Here is a 22,416-nt window from a genome sequence, read left to right on the forward strand (position 1 = left end):
CACCAGGAACACAGCGGTAAGAATTCAATCAGGAGGATGTGTTGCATTAATCCAGTTCGTAGTGAAATTAACCCGTGATGATGACGGTGTCTCCAGTACGGGCAAGAGTACGTGCAAACTTGCCCCGACAGCCAGTACAGCTGCTGCAGCACACACGGTGAGGCCTCGTCTGAAGAGCAGCTGATTGGTGGATAGATGCCCACGCTCCATGCGGGGGGCCACATGCCCGCACGGTGTGTCCGAGCTCAAGTCACGAGCATCATGGCTCACAGAGACATCGGCGTCCATATCCTGCAGAAAGAGAGTTTTATTTTGTCCCGTTCTTTAACTGACATGTAAGAACAAGTGCTCTCAGGCAGTGATGTCGAAAACCTCGACCGGGTGCCCCAAAGAAGACACCATACAACTGTCCATAATGTCCAGTGAAGACTCCACTCGAGCTCAGTATAACGGACCACTTACGTGCTCGCTGTGTGCCATCTGGTCAGCAATGCTGTTAGAGGAAACCGTGCTTAATGACGTGGTGTTTGTGTTTTTCTGAGCTCGTTTCACAGCCTGCAAACAAATATACAAACAAAGACTAAACGTGCAGCTCTGCTGATCCAGATCATGGGAGGGTTTTTGCCAGCAGCTGACCTCTTCCGTCATTCTCTTCCAGTTTAGCTTGAAGATGACAATGATGTAGAAGGTCGACTGCAAGCAGACGCAGATGAGGAGACCCAGCCAATAACCTGTGGAGACGCGAGCAGGGTGGTCTTCACCAATGGAGCCTGTACTCGTGTTAAAGGGGTCACGTTGCACTAAATCTGGTTTTACCTTTTGCACTCTTTGATAAATGGATGCCGTTTATATAGCACTTTTCCATCTGCATCAGATGCTCAAAGTGCTTTACAATAATGCCTCACATTCACCCCAATGCCAGAGTGCTGCCATACGAGGCGCTCACTACACACTGGGAGCAACTCTGGGATTAAAGAGATTGCCCAAGAGCCCTTAGTGATTTTCCTGTCTGAATGGGATTTAAACCAAGGATCCTCTGGTCTCAAGCCCAACGCTTAACCACTGGACCATCACCTCCCATGATTGTGCAGTTGCCAACATTTGGGCATGAAATGGTTCATTTTAGGTTTCTGTAACGTATCCTATAACTGCTTGCTGTGGAAGACACGCCCACACCAGGCTGGTTTCCATAACCCTCCAAATGGCACAATTAAACACAAACACAAGTATTTCAATAAATATTTCACATATCATTAAATTTGAAAAAGCCATACAAGGTCTATTAGATAATAAACCGACCCTTTTATTATTTTTTTTAACTATATGGATTTGAATGATGTGCGATTACACCAATCATGCTTGAACCCTTGTGCGCATGCATGAGTTTTTTCACGCGTCGGTGACGTCATTTCCCTGTGGGCAGGCCTTGAGTGAGATGTGGTCCCGCCCTCTCGGCTGAATTCCTTTGTTTCACACGCTGCTCGAGACGGCGCGCGTTGCCTTATCAACATTTTTTCTGGACCTGTGAGGATTATCCGAGTGGACACTATTCGAGAAATTAAGCTGGTTTTCGGTGAAAAGTTTAACGGCTGATGAGAGATTATGGGGTGTTTCTGTCGCTGTAAGGACTTCCCACAGAGCAGGACGTCGTGCAGCGCTTCAAGGCGCCGTCGTCGGCCTGTTTCGTCCTAAAACATCCTAATTTAAGGCTTAATTCACCCAGGACATCGTGAGAGAACAGAGAAGATTCAGAAGAGGCCGGCATAAGGACTTTATGCGGACATTCCACTGTTTAAGGACATTTTTTAATGAAAGACGTGCGCGCAAATTCGCCGAGTCGTTTCCATGACGACTCTGCAAATCTGTGTGCGCCGCGACAGGAAAAACACCTCCGTGTTGAAAACCATTTGTAAAATTCAGGCGGCTTTTGATGGCTTTCAACAAGTGAGTAACTGAGAAATTGTTTAACAGCTTGGGCATGTTCCAACTTGCCCGTTAAGGTTTCCAACGGAGGTGTTTTTCCTGTCGCGACCCCCCGCGGTCGGGTCCGGCCCGACATGCGACTCTGCCCGCACGTTCTTTCATTACAAAATGTCTGTTAACAATGGAATGTCCGAATAAACTCCTCATGCCGACTTCTTCTGAAAGTTCTCTGTTCTCTGACGACTTCCTGGGTCAACAGAGCCTGAAATGTGGAAGTTTTCAACTTGAAATGATGAGACGCCGTGGGCCGTCCTTAAAGCGACACTACCAGACCAAAATCTCTCATCAGCCGTTAAAATTTTTACCGAAAACCAGCTGAATTTATCGAATGGTGTCCACTCAGTTGTACCTTACAGTTTTGAAAAAATTTTGATCAAACAAAGCAGCAGTCTCTGAGCCATTCCTAAACAATGAAAAAACAACGAGAGGGTGGGCGACTCCTCACTCAAAGACTGCCCACAGGCGAATGACGTAACCGACATGCCCACGAGGGTTCAAGCATGTCTGATGTAATCACACGTGATTCAAATCCATATGGTTTTTGAAAAAAATAATAAGGTCGGATACTTTTCTAATAGACCTCGTATTTAGCAAAACTGCAATACACAGACTTTTTTTTGCTATTGTAGGTCACATGATGTTCAAAAGAGATGACATGGTACATATGGACAGAGTAAGAGACGGAGAGCTTGTTTAAAAAGTCAACAAAATGTCGATATTTAACATGACTTTACCCTTCTGTTGGCTTGACTATCGCATTCCAACGCTTGACGGAAATGCTTTCATCTTGCTATAACGTTTTATCAACATTCTGAAAATGTCAATTAACTTTTGTGGAAATCTAATTTAAACCCAGCTATTGTCTGTGTGTGAAAGATGGAGAAGTTTTCCAAAAACTCCAAGAATTTTGTGATTGAAGCACATCGCTGTTTTATACCAGCTCAGCAGAATGGGTCCTGGTTAGTACTTTGATAGGACACAGTTTAGGAAGACCAGGATCTCCAGGTGAAACTGGAGTTGCGTCAGGAAGGGCATCCGTTGTAAAACTTGTGCCAAATTCCCATGCGGATATGAGCTGGATTAACTATTGTGACCCTGAACAATTGGAAGCAACGGAAAGACAAACATCAACGATAACATTAAAAATACTGTGACAGCCCCCTGCCGTCTTAATGTATTTGTATGTTGTCTAATGTCTGTTGTTTGTCTTGAGGTCTTGGCCACCTGGGAGGTGCTGATTGAGCTTCCTGCTTGGGAGTCTAAAGGGGGGAGTTTCTCCTTCCGTCGACGCAACGCGCCGTGGAGCCGCTCCTCTTTCCATGACAAAAACTCCTGTAACAGTGGAATGTGCCGTTCATTTCTAAACTGGACGCTGTCTTGATCCGGTATGTCGTCTGACTAGCACAGGAATTGTGAAAAGAGTGGACATCGGCATTTTTTCGGCACATTGAGACAGATGTGCGGAGGAATTCTGCGCGTCGCGGTGGAGCTGCATGGCGCAAAGCAACGCCGTGATGAAGCCTTCCAGGACATGTTGGGGCATGTCCAGCTCATGCACAATCACAATCGGATAATCACACGACTGAAAAGCAACCGGAATCCATCTGAAATCCACCTTTAAGCCGTCCTGTGAGACCAACACCGAGGTGGTGTTGTCCCGCGTAATGAATGGCTCTGTGGCGCGTCCCTCCGCTTTTCTTTCCATGAAAAAACCTCTGTAACGGTGGAATGTACCGAAAAAGTGCTGATGTCCACATCTTCAGCCTTTTTGTGAAAGTCAGACGAGGTCCCGGATCAACAAAGCCTTCACGTTGGAAATGATCTGGTTGTTCCAGCGGGGTGTCAGCCTGTCGATGGGGGCTGGGAGCGCGCCGCGCTCTCAGCAGTTGTGGGCGGTCTTTAAACCGTCTGGATCACTCCTTAATCTGTATAATCCCCATAACATTGTCCCTGAAAGCCATATTAATTTTCCGAAGGATGTCCACCTGGAGGTCTCTCACAGTTTCTGGAAAAAAATTGATACAGCAAAGCTCCAAATCGTTCAGACATTTATTCGCAATAAAAAATAGAGGAGAGGGGTGGACCACACCTCACTCAAAGCCTGCTCACAGGCGAATGACACAACCGACAGGCGTGAAAAAACTCACGCATGCGCACGAAGGTTCAAGCTTGGCTGATGCAATCACACGTGATTCAAATCCATTTGAAAACTGAAGATGTTTTTAATGACCTCTCCCAGCCCAACTGCAGTACTGTCACGAGCCCACCAGGAGACTGCAACCCACACTTTGGGAATCACTGACAAGACCTAAAATGTGCCCAAAATTGCTATGGTCCCATGCTGCATGGATGGAACAATGTCAGAACACAGAAATCCATGAATGTCAACGGAAAAGTTGAATATAACTTTTTCCCTGAATAATTACCTAAACCTCGGAGCTTCACAACAAACATTAAAACCATGCTCATTGGAAGGCCGATGCCATAGTAACCAATCAGATTGGCCACAGCTGGAATCTTCTGTTTGCCCGAACCCAAGAAGATGCCTGTGCACACACACTGAGAAACAAATGTAAAAGTATTATTATAATAGCATTAATATACAATTGCAAGAAAAAAATGTAACTCACCACAAGACCATCAAATAACTGAAGGATGCAGTAAACATTCATCAAGTTAGAGATCAAACCGATGATCTTCCTGAAATCATGTCTTAGAATTAAGATTCTATCAGCAGTGTGCTCGTGTTGCTGTAACATTAAGAGTTGGTGAAACGTGCGCGCAGCTGCAGACTCACTGATCAGAGGAGAAGATGAAGCCGATCACTGTTTTAGTGGAGCTGAGCAGCAGACCTTCAAGAAGTGCAATGGTGACTGCAAAACAAAGGCCTGGAGTCTGAGGTAGGCAGGCAGGCAGCTCTCAAAAAGGAAACGAGTGAGGGAAGCCACCAAAATACCCATGTGAACACTGAAGGAGTTTAGTCTGCTGTGGCTGTGATTGGAGAAACGTTGCAACAGCAAAGGATTTTCATGCAATAAAACAATAAATTCTAGGTTCAAATCACCCATGTGCCTTCTGGCAAAGTTCAGCTGATATCTGACATTTTCTTTTTAAAAAAATTATTCTCTGTTCCACTCCTTCATGCAGCTGTGTAACTGCCGATCAAACAGACAAAAGATGCACTGTGAAGCAGTTTCTCCAGAAACCGATACAGTAACTCCTTCAGAGATGTCTGGGTGTCTTGGTGGCTTCCCTCACTAGTCTCCTTTGTGCATCGTTTTTGAAAAGTGTCTACTCTTGTTAATGTGACATTTTTTGTCAAATCCTTTGAATTAAAGCTGAAAACAGTCACAGTCCAAATACAGATGACACGTGGGGAACATGTTTGTCACTGACCTACCACACTGAGGGACAGCTTGCTGGTGATTATTGCCCTGGCGGTGTCTCCTGCCCCAAGGGCGTTCCCGACACGTGCACATGCTGCCGCTTGCACTCCGAGAGGGAACTTTGGATACATGAATTGGAACAAAATACGATAATATTTAATGTTTAATGTAAAAGACACATCTCAATCTGACTGATACTGATGAGTGACAGTTCTGCAGGAAATAGACAGTACCATGTAGGTGATGAATGAGACCATGATCACAGCGTGTTGGGCTGCCAGCTCATCTTCACTCAGCATCCCTAATCATTACAGAACCACAAGTCAAATACTGTGTCCAAACAAGCAGTGATGCCCTCCCACCCCCCAAAAAAGCCCACACAGATTTGGTTTGGAAATGAAAGAAACTGAGAAGCTCTTTTCAAGCTACATATCACTTCAACCACTCCTGCTCCTAATTTCCACCATGCATGCATGAGGTAGCATGATGAGGTACCCCCAAAAACCACCCTAAACACCAATAGTTTCACAAAAATCAGTTCACTACTAACAATTCTAAGAACTCAAAGAAAATCAAATGTAACCTCTGTAAAGGAGGAAAAAAATCTTTGAGCTCAATAGTATCACAATGTCTGTCGTATAATCTTATGAGAGATAAATTAATAGATCGATTACCTGCAAAGAAGCTTCCAAACTCATAAACCCACCACTCAAAGCATTTCATTAATGAGCTGGGAACTGCAAGGTTCATGTAGGAGCCCCACTCCTGCAGCGATTCTACAGTCCAGCCTGCAGGGGGAGACATTGGCCCACACATATGGTCATAAAGAGGTGGCTGATGCCTTCACAGACACCAGGAATATTTAAAATCATGAAACAAGTCTGACCTCCCCATGTTGTTGTGTGAAGCTTCTTCCACCGAATATATCCGAAAAGCAAAGCACAGATGTAAACCTGCGACAGAGTGTTGGCTGCTGCAGATCCGCTGTAAGGCAGATTTATATTTTATTATATATATATATATATATATATATATATATATATATATATATATATATATATATATATATATATATATATATATATATATATATATATATATATATATATATATATGTTTAAGTTTTTATTGTTAGACATGAGCACACTGACCTCACCCCCAAACCCAGCACTTGGAGAAAGACGTAATTCGTTGCCACGTTCAATACATTTGCTATGGCAGCAGCGTACATCTGGGGCAGAGTTATACTCTAACACACAAACACAACAGGAATAAATCTGATCATTATCATTTATATCGACACCCCCTAAAATATCAGTGCATGATCAGTATCGATTTCTGATAGACTTTAACAAATTCAAATTTATTAATTTATATAGCGCCAAATCACGACAAGTCGCCTTAAGGTGCTTCACAAGCATCATTTAAAAGGCAGAATAAAATGAAATAAAGATTAAAAACACAATAAAAAAAATTAAAACATGAATAAATAAAAGGAATAAAAGAAGACACACAATCATATAAAATACTAATGATAAAACAGGGGGATAAAAGTGTGTCTTCAGTTTTGCCTTAAAAGTCTCCACAGTCTGACTGTCGGACCTGCACAGGCAGATCATTCCACAGAGCTGGGGTGCTGTGAGAAAAGGCTCTGTAACCCGCTGACTTTTTATTCACCCTAGGGACGCACAATAGGCCTGCACCCTGTGAAAGCAGGGCCCGAGCCGGTACATAGGGCTCAACCAGGCCGGCCAGGTAGGGGGGTGCCAGTCCGTGAACAATTTTATAGGCCAATAATAACGCTTTAAAATCCGATCTCAAAGAGACCGGAAGCCAGTGAACAGATGCCAGAACCGGCGTAATGTGGTCAAACCTTCTGCTTCGTGTCAGAGGTCTGGCAGCAGCAGCTTTTTTTAACCAGTTGAAGACCCCTGACGCTGGACTGTGGTAAACCAGAAAACAGAGCAATACAATAGTCCAATCTGGAAGAAATAAAACCATGACTCAGAGTCTCAGCATCGGCCATAGACAGGATGGGATGACTTTTCGCAATATTTCTTAGATGGAAGAAAAAAGTCCTCATAATGTCCCTAATGTGGAGGTCAATGGACAACGTAGGCTCAAAAATTACCCCAAGGTTCCTCACTTTGTCAGTATGATGTATAACACACAAACCTAGGCTAAGCGCTAGCTGATCAAATTGATGCCGATGTCTTGCTGGACCAAGAACCATCATTTCAGTCTTATCAGAGTTCAAAAGTAGAAAGTTAAAGACATCCAGCTTCTCACTGCTGCAAGGCAGTCTTCTAAAGATTTTATGTGGACCAGATTTCCAGAAGTTATCGGCATGTATAATTGAGTGTCATTAGATGAAATGAAAAGCATCCCCAAAACGCTTCAATATGTTCCCAAGGGGTGCTATATACAGAGAAAAAAGCACATGGCCCAGAACAGATCCCTGCGGAGCCACAAACTTCATGCCCTTAAAATCAGAGGTAGTGTCACTGCACAAAATGCAGTGGGAATGACCAGACAGATAAGACGTCAACCATGCAAGGGCAGTTCCAGTAATCCCAAAACGATTTTCCAACCTATCAAGTAGAACATGATGCTCAACAGTTTCAAACGCAGCACTGAGATCCAACAACACCAAGACTGTTGTGGTATCCGAGTCTATTGCTCGCAGAAGATCATTCACTACTTTAATAAGTGCTGTCTCTGTGGAGTGATATTTTCTAAAAGCAGACTGCAATGGCTCAAAAAGATCATTTTCAGTAAGGTGGTCCATGAGCTGCCGTGAAACCACCATTTCCAGAATTTTACAGCAGTGTGATAGATTTGATATTGGCCTATAATTTTTCAATACACCAGGATAGAGATTAGATTTCTTGAGTAATGGTTTAACCATTGCATACTTAAAACAGTTTGGAACAGATCCAGAATTTAGTGAAAGGTTAACAATTTCCAGCACAGTCGGTCCAAGAGTGGGCCACAGATCCTTAAACAATTTAAATCCTTAAACAATCCTTAACCAACAAATCCAAAGGGTTGCAGAATTACAATGCACCTGGTTCTGCAGGTAAGATGCCTGAAGGTGATGCAGGAACATCACCTGCAAGACAGTCAAACATGCACAAAAAAGAAAAAAAAAGAGGAGAATAAGGGTGTATAAGGGTCAGCTGCCAAATACACCAAAAATAAATAAATAAATTAAAAAAACAGTTTAAATGGCAAGCGTGATCCTGCTTATACAATGAAATGTTGTGAATCTGCATATAAAAATAAGAACTTACAGGCACTGCAGGAAGATAGGCTGTGATATACAGCTGGGCTATTCTGGAACAACAATCTGCATTCAGTCCCAGTAAAATACAAGCAGGCAATGTTGACTTCAGTGAATGAAATAATGTTAATACAACCTATCACAGAAATGTATTATTGGAATCTCAAAGTGAGGCAATTAGTGTTATTGTTTGGTGAAACCAGGTTATCAGTGCAAGGAGTGGTTGTTATGCAGGGGGATGTAAAACTGTTAGATTTTGAAAACGTGTATTACAGAATTTGTAATCCTTTACAAGGATTTGGCAAAGTTAGACACTTTACTTTTACCCACGCATGTTTTTTGTATAAATAATCAATTAAAAAGTAAAGCTTGATGTGTTCTAATTCAGGTGTAAATAATACAGCATCATCTGCATACAGTTCTATACAGTTTTGTATCAGAATCAGAATCGCCTTTATTGTCATTGTAATTTACAGTGCAACGAGATTTGACTGCAACTCCAAAAGGTGCTTTTCCAAGGTGCGAATTGTTAGCCAAATAAAAGATAATGAAATTTAACAAATAAATTATTTAAATATATGTCCAACTAAATAAAATGTGTACCAAAGTAAAATGTAAAATGAGAATTATGTACAACTGTGGAATGATACTGCACAGGAAAATATTGCACATCGGTAAAGATATTGCACAAGAAACTTGAAAAGTGCAGATTAAAGTGGTTTGTTATTGCTCAGTGCAGTGATGCTCTGGGAAGAAAGCTGTCCCTGAGTCTGTTTGTCCTAGTTGTGATTGACCTATACCGTCGGCCGGAGGGTAGTAGGTCAAACAGGTGGTTGCTGGGGTGGGATCAGAAGAATCAGAATCGCCTTTATTGTCATTGTAATTTGCATTACAACGAGGTTTGAGTGCAACTCCAAAAAGGTGCTTTCTGTGGTGCGAGTAATTTTTATCCAAATAAAAGACAGTGAAATTTAATGGTAAATTATTCAGAGTATATGTACAACTAATATAAACATAAGGTAACATAAAATAAAATAAAATGAAATGTGGACTAAGTAACGTAAAACGAGAATTATATACAATTGTGGAATCATATTGCACGGGAATATTGCACATGGTTTACAGATATTGCACAAGAAATGTGAAGGTGCGGATAAGAGTGATTTGTTTTTGTTCAGAGAAGTGATCGCTCTGGGGAAAAAAGCTGTCGCTGAGTGTGTTCGTCCTAGTTTCGATTGACCTATTTCATCGGCCGGAGGGTAGTAGGTCAAACAGCTGGTTGCTGGGGTGGGATGTGTCTTTGCTGATGCTGGCAGCTCTGCTGAGGTAGCGAGAGCTGGCAATGTCTTCCAGGCTGGGCAGAGAGCAGCCAGTGATCCCCTGGGGCATTTTGATCACCCTCTGCAGCGCTCTCCTGTCTGCTGCTGTGACCCCCCTGTACCACACTGTGATGTAGTACGTCAGGATGCTCTCGATGGTGGCTCTGTAGAACAACACCAGCAGCTTCTCCTCCAGATTGTTTCTCCTGAGCACCCTCAGGAAGAGGAGTCGCTGCTGGGCTTTCTTTACCACCACTGTGGTGTTGGCAGTCCAGGAGAGGCTGTCAGAGAGCTGCACTCCCAGGAACCTGATGGAGCTGACCCTTTCCACACAGTCCCCTTGGATGTAGAGTGGGGCTGGGTCAGCCCTGTTCTTCCTGAAGTCCAGGATTATTTCTTTTGTTTTTGTGGTGTTCAGCAGCAGGTTGTTAGCTGAACACCACGCTGTCAGTCAATTTACCTTGTCTCTGTAGTCGGTCTCATCCCCCCTAAGATGAGCCCAATCACGGTGGTATCATCCGCAAACTTTATGATGGTGTTTGTGGGATGGATCAGAGAGCAGGTGGGGGCTCAGTACACAGCCTTGAGGGGAACAGGTGCTGAGTGTGATGGTGGAGGAAAGGTGGGGGCCATGTTTCAGGGACTGTGGGCGGTTTGTGAGGAAGTCCTTGATCCACTGGCAGATGGAGGTGGAGATGCCCAGCTGTGTCAGTTTCTGGACCAGGTTCTCTGGGATGATGTGGTTGAAGGCTGAGCTGAAGTCCAGCATCCTCACATAGCTCCCTTGGTGCTCCAGGTGGCTCAGCACGGTGTGGAGAGCTGTGGTGATAGCGTCCTCTGTGGAGCGGTTTGCCCTGTAGGCAAACTGGTGGGGGTCCAGAGTGGGAGGCAGACAGGCTCTGATGTGCTGAGAGACCAGTCTTTCAAAGCACTTCATGACCACAGGCGTAAGTGCAACAGGTCTGTAGTCATTTATGCTCTCCACTGCTGACCTCTTTGGGACTGGAATGATGGTGGAGGATTTGAGGCAGGGTGGAATTGTGGCCTGCGACAGGGACAGGTTGAAGATGCAGGTGAAAACTCCAGCCAGTTGGTCAGCACACGCTTTCAGTACCTTTCCAGGTACACCGTCGGGGCCGGCCGCCTTCAGTACACGTCTCACTTCGTGTTCCTGAAGTGTTAGCGTGCTTGTGCTGGAGGGTGGTGGGTGTGGTGTTGCTGCTGGTCTGTCTGCTTCGAAGCGGGCAAAGAAGTGGTTCAGCTCCTCTGCCAGCAAAGCGTCAGACCTAGCATTTCCTGGGTTGCTGCTTCTGTAGTTGGTTATGTGAATTATTCCCTGCCACATCCTTCTGGGGTCATTTACAGCGAAGTGGTCCTCTATCTTTTTTTGTAGGCAGCCTTGGCCTCTCTGATACCTCTTTTCAGATCGGACCTGGCCGCGCTGTACAGGGCCCTGTCCCCTGATTTAAAGGCGGTGTTGCGGCTTTTTAATAGGGACTGGACTTCACTGTTCATCCAGGGCTTCTGGTTTGGAAAAACCCTGACCCTTTTGTTGATGGTGACAGTGTCAACACAGTTCTTAATGTAGGAGAGTACGGTGTCAGTGTACTCCTGCAGGTTGTGGCTGGAAAATAAATCCCATACAGTCCGTGAGAAGCAGTCATGTAGCTGAGAGAGTGCTCCTTCAGACCAGGTTTGGATTGTCTTCCGTTGTGGCTTTGTTCGCCTCAGCAGGGGGGTGTAGGTGGGGGTGAGGGACAGACAGAGATGGTCAGATCCAGCGAGATGGGGGAGGGGAGTGACTTTGTACGCATGTTTAATGTTTGAGTAAACATGGTCCAAAGTATTTTCCCCTCTGGTGGCACATTTCACGTCCTGGACGAACTTAGGGAACACAGTCTTTAAACACGCTTGGTTGAAATCACCAGCAACAATACAAACGCCATCCGGGTGAGCCAGCTGCTGTTTATTTACACAGGCAAGCAAGAGGCTAAGGGCTGTGCTAATGTTAGCATCGGGTGGGATGTAAACAGCAAACACGACTACTGTGGACTCCCTTGGGAGATAAAAACATCTGCACGAGAATGCCAGCACCTCTAAATCAGGAGAACAGTGAGAGTCAATGACTCTGCTGCTACAGCACCACTCGCGGTTCACAAAAACACAGAGCGCTCCGACTCTGCACTTACCTGAATCACTGGTTCTGTCCTGCCGGTGTAGCGTGCGGCCTGCTAGCTCGACTGCAACGTCGGGGATCAGCAGGCGAAGCCACGTCTCCGTGATGAAAATAACGCTGCAGTTCTGCACAAAGCTGTTTGTGGCCATCTGTAGCTCCAGTTCGTCCATTTTGTGTGTGATGGATCTGGTGTTTGAGAAGAATAGGCTCAGTAATGCTGGCCTGTATGGTTGTTTACGTAGCCTAGCATCGGAGCCGGACCAACATCCTTGCTTCTGCTTCCTGTCTCTACACCACCTTCCCCGCCTGCTGGGAAGGCTGGTAATCCACGGAGAGCCCGGTGTTCTCACTATGTCCTCCGGGATGTTATGGGACTGGTGGAATTCGCTCGTAACCGACAGTTTGTACCTCAGACCGAGGTCGATAAGGTTCTGGCGGCTGAAGCTGTGGGTCGCTTTACAAAACTCGAAGAATATACACGCAAAAAGTAAGAAAGACAAGCACCAAATTCTAAAAGCCGCTGCACCCGTGCGCGCCGCCATCTTCCACCAACCCTGCTGAGGTAGCGAGAGCTGGCAATGTCTTCCTGGCTGGGCAGAGAGCAGCCAGTGAGCCAATGGGCCATGTTGATCACCCTCTGCAGTGCTCTTCTGTCTGCTGCTGAGCACCCTCCCCCCTGTACCACGCTGTGATACAGTATGTCAGGATGCTCTCAATGGTGGCTCTGTAGGACAACACTAGCAGCTTCTCCTCCAGATTGTTTCTCCTGAGCACTTTCAGGAAGCGAAGTCGCTGCTGGGCTTTCTTCACCACCACTGTGGTGTTGGCAGTCCAGGAGATGCTGTCAGAGAGCTGCACTCCCAGGAATCTGATGGAGCTGACCCTTTCCACACAGTCCCCATGGATGTTGAGCGGGGCTGGGTCAGCCCTGCCCTTCCTGATGTCCAGGATTATTTATTTTGTTTTTGTGGTGTTCAGCGGCAGGTTGTTAGCTGAACACCACGCTGTCAGTCGGTTGACCTCGTCTCTGTAATCAGACTCATCCCCCCCGAGATGAGCCCAACCACGGTGGTATCCTCTGCAAACGGTATGATGATGTTTGAGAGATGGGTCAGAGAGCATTCGTGAGTGTAAAGGGTGAACAGGAGGGGGCTCAGTACACAACCTTGAGGGGAACTGGTGCTGAGTGTGATGTGGAGGAAAGGTGGGAGCCAAGTTTCACAGACTGTGGGCAGTTTGTGAGGAAGTCCTTGATCCACTGGCAGATGGGCTGGAGATGCCCAGATGTGTCAGTTTCTGGACCGGGATCTCCGGGATGATGTGGTTGAAGGCTGAGCTGAAGTCCAAGAAGAGCATCCTCACATAGCTCCCGGGTGCTCCAGGTGGCTCAGCGCGGTGTGGAGCACTGTGGTGATAGCGTCCTCTGTGGAGCGGTTTACTCTCTAGGCAAACTGATGGGGGTCCAGAGTGGGGGGCAGAGAGGCTCTGATGTGCTGAGAGACCAGTCTTTCAAAGCACTTCAGGACCACAGGCGTAAGTGCAACAGGCCTGTAGTCATTTATGCTCTCCACTGCTGACTTCTTTGGGAGTGGGATGATGGTGGAAGATTTGAGGCAGAGTGGAATGATGGCCTGCGACAGGGACAGGTTAAAGATGCAGGTGAAAACTCCAGCTAGTTGGTCAGCACACACTTTGAATACATTTCCAGGTACACCATCGGGGCCGGCCGCCTTTCTGGGGTTCACCGCCTTCAGCACATGTCTCACTTTGTGTTCCTGAAGTGTTAGTGTGCTGGAGGGTGGTGGGTGTGGAGTTGCTGCTGTTCTGTCTGGTTCGAAGCGGTCAAAGAAGCGGTTCAGCTCCTCTGCCAGCGAGGCGTCAGACCTAGCATTTCCTAGGTTGCTGCATCTGTAGTTCGTTATATGTTTTATTCCCTGCCACATCTTTCTGGGGTCATTCACAGTGAAGTGGTCCTCTATCTTTTTTTGTAGGCAGCCTTGGCCTCTCTGATGCCTCTTTTCCAATCGGACCTGGCCGCGCTGTACAGGGCCCTGTCCCCTGATTTAAAGGCAGTGTTGCAGCTTTTTAATAGGGACTGGACTGCGCTGTTCATCCAGGGTTTCTGGTTTGGAAAAACCCTGACCCTTTTGTTGATGGTGACAGTGTCAACACAGTTCTTAATGTAGGAGAGTACGGTGTCAGTGTACTCCTGCAGGTTGTGGCTGGAAAATAAATCCCATACAGTCCATGAGAAGCAGTCCTGTAGCTGGGAGAGCGCTCCTTCAGACCAGGTTTGGATGGTCTTCCGTTGTGGCTTTGTTCGCCTCAGCAGGGGGGTGTAGGTGGGGGTGAGGGACAGGCAGAGATGGTCAGATCTCACAAGATGGGGGAGGGGGGTGACTTTGTACGCGTGTTTAATGTTTGAGTAAACATGGTCTGAAGTATTTTCCCCTCTGGTGGCACACTTCACGTACTGGATGAACTTAGGGAGCACAGTCTTTAAACACGCTTGGTTGAAGTTATATATAGTATATCCATTATAGCTTTGATTTTTATGAATGCAAATGAAAAAAAGCGTATAAAAAAGAATAAAGTTGCTTCAGCATACAAGTATAAGTCACATTTTTTTTGTGTATTATCAAATCTTTAATTTGGGATTTTTGTGCATTGCTGTAATGAACTTTTTATGACTGGCATTCTTTCTTTTGCACTCAACAAAAATATAAACGCAACACTTTTGGTTTTGCTCCCATTTTGTATGAGATGAACTCAAAGATCTAAAACTTCTTCCACATACACAATATCACCATTTCCCTCAAATATTGTTCACAAACCAGTCTAAATCTGTGATAGTGAGCACTTCCCCTTTGCTGAGATGATCCATCCCACCTCACAGGTGTGCCAGGATGCTGATTAGACACCATGATTAGTGCACAGGTGTGCCTTAGACTGCCCACAATAAAAGGCCACTCTGAAAGGTGCAGTTTTATCACACAGCACAATGCCACAGATATTGCAAGATTTGAGGGAGCGTGCAATTGGCATGCTGACAGCAGGAATGTCAACCAGAGCTGTTGCTCGTGTATTGAATGTTCATTTCTCTACCATAAGCCGTCTCCAAAGGCGTTTCAGAGAATTTGGCAGTACATCCAACCAGCCTCACAACCGCAGACCACGTGTAACCACACCAGCCCAGGACCTCCACATCCAGCATGTTCACCTCCAAGATCGTCTGAGACCAGGCACTCGGACAGCTGCTGAAACAATCGGTTTGCATAACCAAAGAATTTCTGCACAAACTGTCAGAAACCATCTCAGGGAAGCTCATCTGCATGCTCGTCGTCCTCATCGGGGTCTCGACCTGACTCCAGTTCGTCGTCGTAACCGACTTGAGTGGGCAAATGCTCACATTTGCTGGCGTTTGGCACGTTGGAGAGGTGTTCTCTTCACGGATGAATCCCGGTTCACACTGTCCAGGGCAGATGGCAGACAGTGTGTGTGGCGTTGTGTGGGTGAGCGGTTTTCTGATGTCAATGTTGTGGATCGAGTAGCCCATGGTGGCGGTGGGGTTATGGTATGGGCAGGCGTTTGTTATGGACGAAGAACACAGGTGCATTTTATTGATGGTATTTTGAATGCACAGAGATACCGTGACGAGATCCTGAGGCCCATTGTTGTGCCATACATCCAAGAACATCACCTCATGTTGCAGCAGGATAATGCACGGCCCCATGTTGCAAGGATCTGTACACAATTCTTGGAAGCTGAAAATGTCCCAGTTCTTGCATGGCCGGCATACTCACCGGACATGTCACCCATTGAGCATGTTTGGGATGCTCTGGACCGGCGTATACGACAGTGTGTACCAGTTCCTGCCAATATCCAGCAACTTCGCACAGCCATTGAAGAGGAGTGGACCAACATTCCACAGGCCACAATTGACAACCTGATCAACTCTATGTGAAGGAGATGTGTTGCACTGCATGAGGCAAATGGTGGTCACACCAGATACTGACTGGTATCCCCCCCAATAAAACAAAACTGCACCTTTCAGAGTGGCCTTTTATTGTGGACAGTCTAAGGCACACCTGTGCACTAATCATGGTGTCTAATCAGCATCTTGGTATGGCACACCTGTGAGGTGGGATGAATTATCTCAGCAAAGGAGAAGTGCTCACTATCACAGATTTAGACTGGTTTGTGACCAATATTTGAGGGAAATGGTGATATTGTGTATGTGGAAAAAGTTTTAGATCTTTGAGTTCATCTCATACAAAATGGGAGCAAAACCAAAAGTGTTGCGTTTATATTTTTGTTGAGTGTAAATGCAAACTATTTAATCACATTTTGTACTTTCTAGCACCATTTGTGTTTAGACTCTAGGACTTCCCAAATTAGTATAAAACAAACAAACCCCAAACAAACAAAATCATACAGTAACAGAGGTAGCACCAGGACCGTAAAGACTTGGGCCTTCATTCTCCTCCAAAGATATGAGCTTCACCAAACATCTCTGTCCTGGGTGGATGGCGTGACGTGCAGTACTTGTGCGTGCTCCCAGACCCCACCTAATTCATTGATGTGCATCATGTTTTGTGCCAAAGTGTATCATATCTGATTTACTGTGTTGATTCTGAGTCATGAGAAGGTTTCTTGTATACATGGTGAGCATGGTCCTGTTCATTACCTGGCCACATCAGGGTCCTGACCCAGACATAAGAAGATGGGCTGAGCATTAATGAGCAGAGCCCAGCAGGGCAGACAGAAGAGCAGCAGGATGACGACGCCCCGCTGGAGGATCACACCGACACGCTGCAGGTTCTTACCACCAAACGTCTACACGACAGCCAACACAACATGTTGACACCGATCAAAACAAAAACATACAAATGCACATATTACCAAATAAAGATGTCTTTCCTGACCTGAGACACCAGAGTGTCACATGCAAGTGCCAGACCGTATCCAGGTGCCGCCGTGGTGACATTTATGGTCTAAGGGGACATTTATTTTAATGAGTCTGAGTTTGATCAGAGGGCTCTGTGGGGAACAATATTTCTAAAACAGGACTCACAACAACTACAATTTTATTTTCCTTATCATGTAGACGGGCACTTACAGCAGAGGCTAATCCATAACCAGCCATCACCTCATTTCCCAGACGACCGCAGAACATCGTAACCACAAATGGAAGCAGATAATTCAGGATTCGAGAGAACATCTGGAAACACAAATGTCAGCAGTGAAGCAGGCAATTCAAACATCTCCAGTGCTTCCGCCATAGGAATTATAAATAAATATTATTGCCTCCATCAAACAACACGAGTATACAAACACTCTACAATGACTTTTTTTTTTTTTTTTTTTACAAAAATTCAGACCTTTTTCTATTAAGAACAGCACTTGAAATTTGTTGCACATGTGAGACTCAGGTCAGATCTTGTTTTAAATTAAACTTTGATGGCATATTTATATTACTAATGAAAATCAGGTTGGTTCCAAGTCAGTTTCGTATGTAATGACATTAGGAATTTTAAAATCCGCTGATGTTGCAATGAACAAATAGTTAAATTATTGTACAATTACAATAATGACTATATTTAATCTGGCAACGCTGCAGACATCTGGCAACGGAGGGTTTTAAATTTGCAGTTTCTGTCTGCAGCAGATAGATACTTTAGATTTCTGTGATGTCATAAATAAAAAAAAAGACAGAAAATGAAAAGAAAGATGAACAAGTTTGAATCATGTCGGGACCGAACTCACAATTCATCAAACTCTTCCTCAAGACAATCTATCCACAAAATGTTGTCAAAGTCTGTACTCTGCATTTTGAGTTGTTCACATTTTTCATAAATTGTTGAAATGTAAAAACTTTAGTGTCAATAGACAACTTCAGGGTCCCATGATCCTTTGCGGGTATGGAATGGTTCCAGTCGCGCGTTAACATGGCGTTGCACAGATTCATGACTTTCTGGAATGGGAATATCAATGGCACTTAACCTGGGTGTGATTTGTCCTGAGATTTAAAATAAATAAACAAATCAATAAATCTATATATACATTAACTAATATTTGAATGCCTTTGATGACTGCATTTCATGCTGGTCTGTGAATGCTTTTCCTTGTGTGTCAAGCAGTGACATCATTTTTGTTATTTACCAACGGCGAGTCGAACTAGAATCAATCCAAGTGCTCAGGTGATGATGGAACCATGAAAGAGTTAAGGGCCAGCTGGACTAGAGCTCTAAATGAACTTAAACTACATTTTTACAAACATTAAAACTTCAAAGTGCAGTTATTAAAGTGTTCTTGTATTTTATAATTATATTCAATATATATTCATTTTACAGTTTTTTTTTTTCTACATTCTCTTTTCTTGCTGTCCATTAAACATGGAGATGGCATCATATATACGAGGGTAGGCTGAAAAGTTCTAAGGCTCACCAAGAAGGAGAAATGCCATTTCAATAAACCTTGGCATGCATTAAGTTCAACTCTTCTGATGACTAACTGTGTTATTTTCTTCCAGGTTGTGAGGTAGTTTGTGGTTCATAGCCAAGTTTGAAAGTTTGTGGTAGAGGGAAACGGCAAAAATGGACAAAATCTGGCATTGCGGTGTGATTAAGTACCTGCATAAGAAGGGGTTAAAGCCCAAGGACATTCATGCGGATATGGTTGCTACATTAGGGGATGAAGCTCCCTCCATATCTACAGTGCAGAAGTGGGCAGCTGAATTTAAGAGGGGCAGAGAGAGCCTTGAAGACGACCCAAGGTCTGGGCGGCCTGCAACAGCCACAACCCAGAAAAACATTGACCTTGTTCATGAAATGGTGATGGACGATTAATCAGCTAGCAGATACTGTGGGAATATCCCGTGAGAGAATTGAACACATTCTGCATGAAGAACTTGGAATGTCAAAGGTGTCAGCTCGGTGGGTGCCACGTCTTCTGACGCCTGATCAGAAACGCACCAGGCTAGTCATGTCGAAGGCAAACTTGACGCAATTTGAACAGGATCCAGCCAATTACATGGAACGTTTTCTTACCCAGGATGAGTGTTGGGTTCACCACTTTGAACCAGAGACAAAAAACAATCAATGCAGTGGAAACACCCAAGGTCACCACCTCCAAAGAAGGCCAAGGTCGTTTCGTCTGCGGGGAAGGTCATGGTTTCAGTTTTCTGGAATGCCAAGGGCATTGTGTTCATGGACTATCTTGAAAAGGGACAAACCATAAATGGACAGTACTATTCTAACCTACTGAGACAGTTACGCGAGGCTATCAAAAAGAAGCGACCAGGAAAGCTGACGAAAGGGGTGGTGTTCCATCAAGACAATGCCCCAGCTCACAAGTCAACAGTGGCCATGGCCATTATCCACGAGTGTGGATTCGAACTGGTAGATCACCCACCATACTTCCCTGACTTGGCACCCTCGGACTTTCATCTGTTCCAAACCTGAAAAAAAAAACGGCTGGGAAGCACTATCGGAGCAATGATGAGGTGATGGCTGCCGCTGAGGACTATTTTGACTCTCAAGATGAAGCTTCTATGCCAAGGGAATCGAAGCACTCAAGCACCGCTGGAAGAAGTGTGTGGAGTTACAGGGAGACTATGTACAAAAATAACCCTGAATTTGTTCAATTCGACAACTGCATCATAGTCAGCCTTAGAACTTTTCAGCCTACCCTCGTATATATATATATATATGTGTATATATATATATATATATATATATACGAGATCTGTTAGAAAAGTATCTGACCTTTTTATTTTTTGCAAACACCTGATGGATTTCAATCAGGTGTGCTTGCACGAGCCAACCTTGAACCTTCGTGTGCATGCATGAATTTTTTCACGCCTGTCGATTGCGTCATTTGCTGGCAAGCAGCCTTTGTGTGAGGACGTGTGTAGTGCTCTCGGCGGATTTTCATTGCAATGAAAATGGCGGAACGACTGGAGCAGCGCTACTGCATCAAATCTTGCCAGAAACTGAGCGACAGCCAGATGGAAACCATTCGGATTATTCAGACGGCTTTCGGTGACGATCCTATGGGCATCACACAGATTAAGGAGCGGTACAACCAGTTTAAAGACGTCAGCACAACAGTGGCGAGCGAGCCACGCTCCGGTCGGCCATCAACATGCTGAAATGACCAGATCATTTCCAAAGTGAATGCTGTGGTGATGTGGGACCATCGTGTGACTATCCAAGAAATTGCGGAAGAGGTGGACATCAGCACTTTTTCGGCACATTCCACTGTGACAGAAGATTTGGCCATGAAAAGAGTGGCGGTGAAATCCGTGCCGAAGCTGCTGACGGCGGAGCAAAAGCACCTTCGTGTTGAAGTCTCACAGGACATGCTGGACTCTGAAAAATGATGCCCACCTCTTCCACAATTTCTCAGATAGTCACACGACTGAAAAGCCACCGAAAGCCGTCTGAATCTTCCGAATGGTTTCCACCTGGCTGTCACCCAGTTTCTGGCAAAATTTGCTTCAGTAGCGCTGCTCCAGTCGTTCCGCCATTTTCCTTGCAATGAAAATCCGCCGACAGCACTACACACATCCTCACACAAATGCTGCTTGCCAGCAAATGACGCAATTGACAGGCGTGAAAAAATTCATGTATGCGCATGAAGGTTCATGGTTGGCTCATGCAAGCACACACGATTCAAATCCATCAGGTTTTTGCTAAAAATAAAAAGGTCGGATACTTTTCTAACAGACCTCGTGTATATATATATATATATATATATATATATATATATGATGAAATAGTCAAAGATGAGTAGGCCACTCACATGCTTGGTTGCTAATAATGTTTATTATGATTATGGTTGTAAAAAAAGTGAACTTATTCTTTAATGTGCACAGTTGAACATATAACCTCCTCTGTCAGTTGGTGGAAGTAATAATTAAAGGAAATTCAACTAGTGTCTCTATTTCTAAATGTGGTGTCATAAAACCTAAACTGTGCAATACTGAGCAACTCCATACATCAGTTGATTTTAGTTATAAAAGTTAGAAGTAGAATCAGTTACCTCATTATCTCATTTTAAGACCCAATCTTTCACATACACAACACAGGATATGTAGACCTCATCAGTTCTTACCAGAGGTCCAGTCATGCTCAGGATGTGCTGAAGTTCTTCTCTGTGGGTTTGAGGGACCCGGTGCCATACCCACCTACAGCAGGAGAGCTTGGCACTGGAGGTCTCCATGGCGACAGGATGAGATGCCATTGCCTGTTGTTCTGCTGAAGTGTCCGTTCTGCTACTGACGTTGTCTCCAGGATGTTGTAAAGGGTGGAAATATTGCTGTGGTCACAGCTGCCGTGGAACTCAGCCAAGGCCAGCTGAAACATCTAACACTGTGAGAAGAGACAAGAAAAACAGCCACCAACAGAGAAAAGCAAAAGTTGCCATAGGAACAGTCATTTTTGTGCACTTTACTCTAAAAAAATCTTTATTCTAATTTATCTGAACATTTAATTCAGATTTTTTTTAACTACATATAGTCGATCATTCAATAATTTGCAGAATATGAATCAAAGAGGATCTGTGATAAAAAATATTTGTCTCAATATGAACGTTACTTGAGAAAGAAAGGATAATAATTTGTTTTAAAACTTTGAAAAAACAAATAGTGAGACTTATCATCCTCTTTATATGTGTGTGGCGTAAGAGCTCCCGTTCCATTAGGAGGTCCATTCGGCGTAGGAGCAACTTTGGTGCATATAAACTGGACAAACCCTCTATGATGTCACCCGTAGCTTTTCTCAAAAGCTGGTTTGAAGATCAAATGGGGCATTTCCAAATGTCATCGTCTTATGAGTGTGTGACTCTGCCCACGTGGGTAAGAAGAGCAGCAGCTAAAGCTGACAGGCTTACTTTATGGTTCTAAAAGCTTTTTTTTTTTGGTGGGCTGGGTTGTAGTTTTATTAACAGGTATCTTAGGTGCAGGTGTGAATAATTATTACCAGCATTCTGCCTCAAATAATGGAGTTAATTTAATTAATTTAATTTAATTTATAATTTAATCAGCTTATAACACGCCAAATCACAACAAAGTTGTCTGAAGGCATCTCACACAGAACAGTTCAAAATAAAAATTTAAAATAAGTGATTAAATAAAAATAAAATTCAAATACATAATTAAAAACACAAGTAAAATAATAAAGCAGATAAAAAAAAATAAAAGCTATGAGAAAGAGAATAAAATACATTTTAAGTCTTGACTTAAAAATGTCCACGGACTCTGACTGT

At 44.4% G+C, this 22,416-nt stretch overlaps 1 protein-coding gene across 1 annotated transcript; it reads right to left on the reverse strand.

Annotated features, from left to right (window-relative positions):
* LOC117509469 (multidrug and toxin extrusion protein 1-like) lies at positions 1–21,472 on the reverse strand. The gene is made up of 17 exons (XM_034169169.1): positions 21,265–21,472; positions 17,267–17,368; positions 17,073–17,141; positions 16,835–16,983; positions 8,663–8,705; positions 8,437–8,481; positions 6,521–6,618; positions 6,256–6,353; positions 6,044–6,157; positions 5,603–5,670; positions 5,380–5,488; positions 4,781–4,856; positions 4,614–4,683; positions 4,410–4,542; positions 637–731; positions 463–555; positions 1–291 (listed from the first exon to the last, which is right to left on the reverse strand). Exons 1-17 carry the CDS (start codon positions 21,391–21,393, stop codon positions 25–27), a joined length of 1,758 nt encoding a protein of 585 aa, XP_034025060.1. The 5' UTR covers positions 21,394–21,472; the 3' UTR covers positions 1–24.
* Positions 21,473–22,416: the final 944 nt, after the last annotated feature.

The sequence above is a fragment of the Thalassophryne amazonica genome, chromosome 4 (genome assembly GCF_902500255.1).
Source record: "Thalassophryne amazonica chromosome 4, fThaAma1.1, whole genome shotgun sequence".
Taxonomy (NCBI): Eukaryota; Metazoa; Chordata; class Actinopteri; order Batrachoidiformes; family Batrachoididae; genus Thalassophryne; species Thalassophryne amazonica.

Excerpts from the sequence above, each read along its gene's own strand:
- LOC117509469 (XM_034169169.1), bottom strand. The coding sequence starts at position 21,393 with ATGGCATCTCATCCTGTCGCCATGGAGACCTCCAGTGCCAAGCTCTCC. Across the intron at positions 17,142-17,266 it reads GTTATGGATTAGCCTCTGCT|ACCATAAATGTCACCACGGC; the intron begins GTAAGTGCCCGT and ends ATGTCCCCTTAG. Across the intron at positions 6,619-8,436 it reads CATCTTACCTGCAGAACCAG|AGTATAACTCTGCCCCAGAT; the intron begins GTGCATTGTAAT and ends TTTGTGTGTTAG.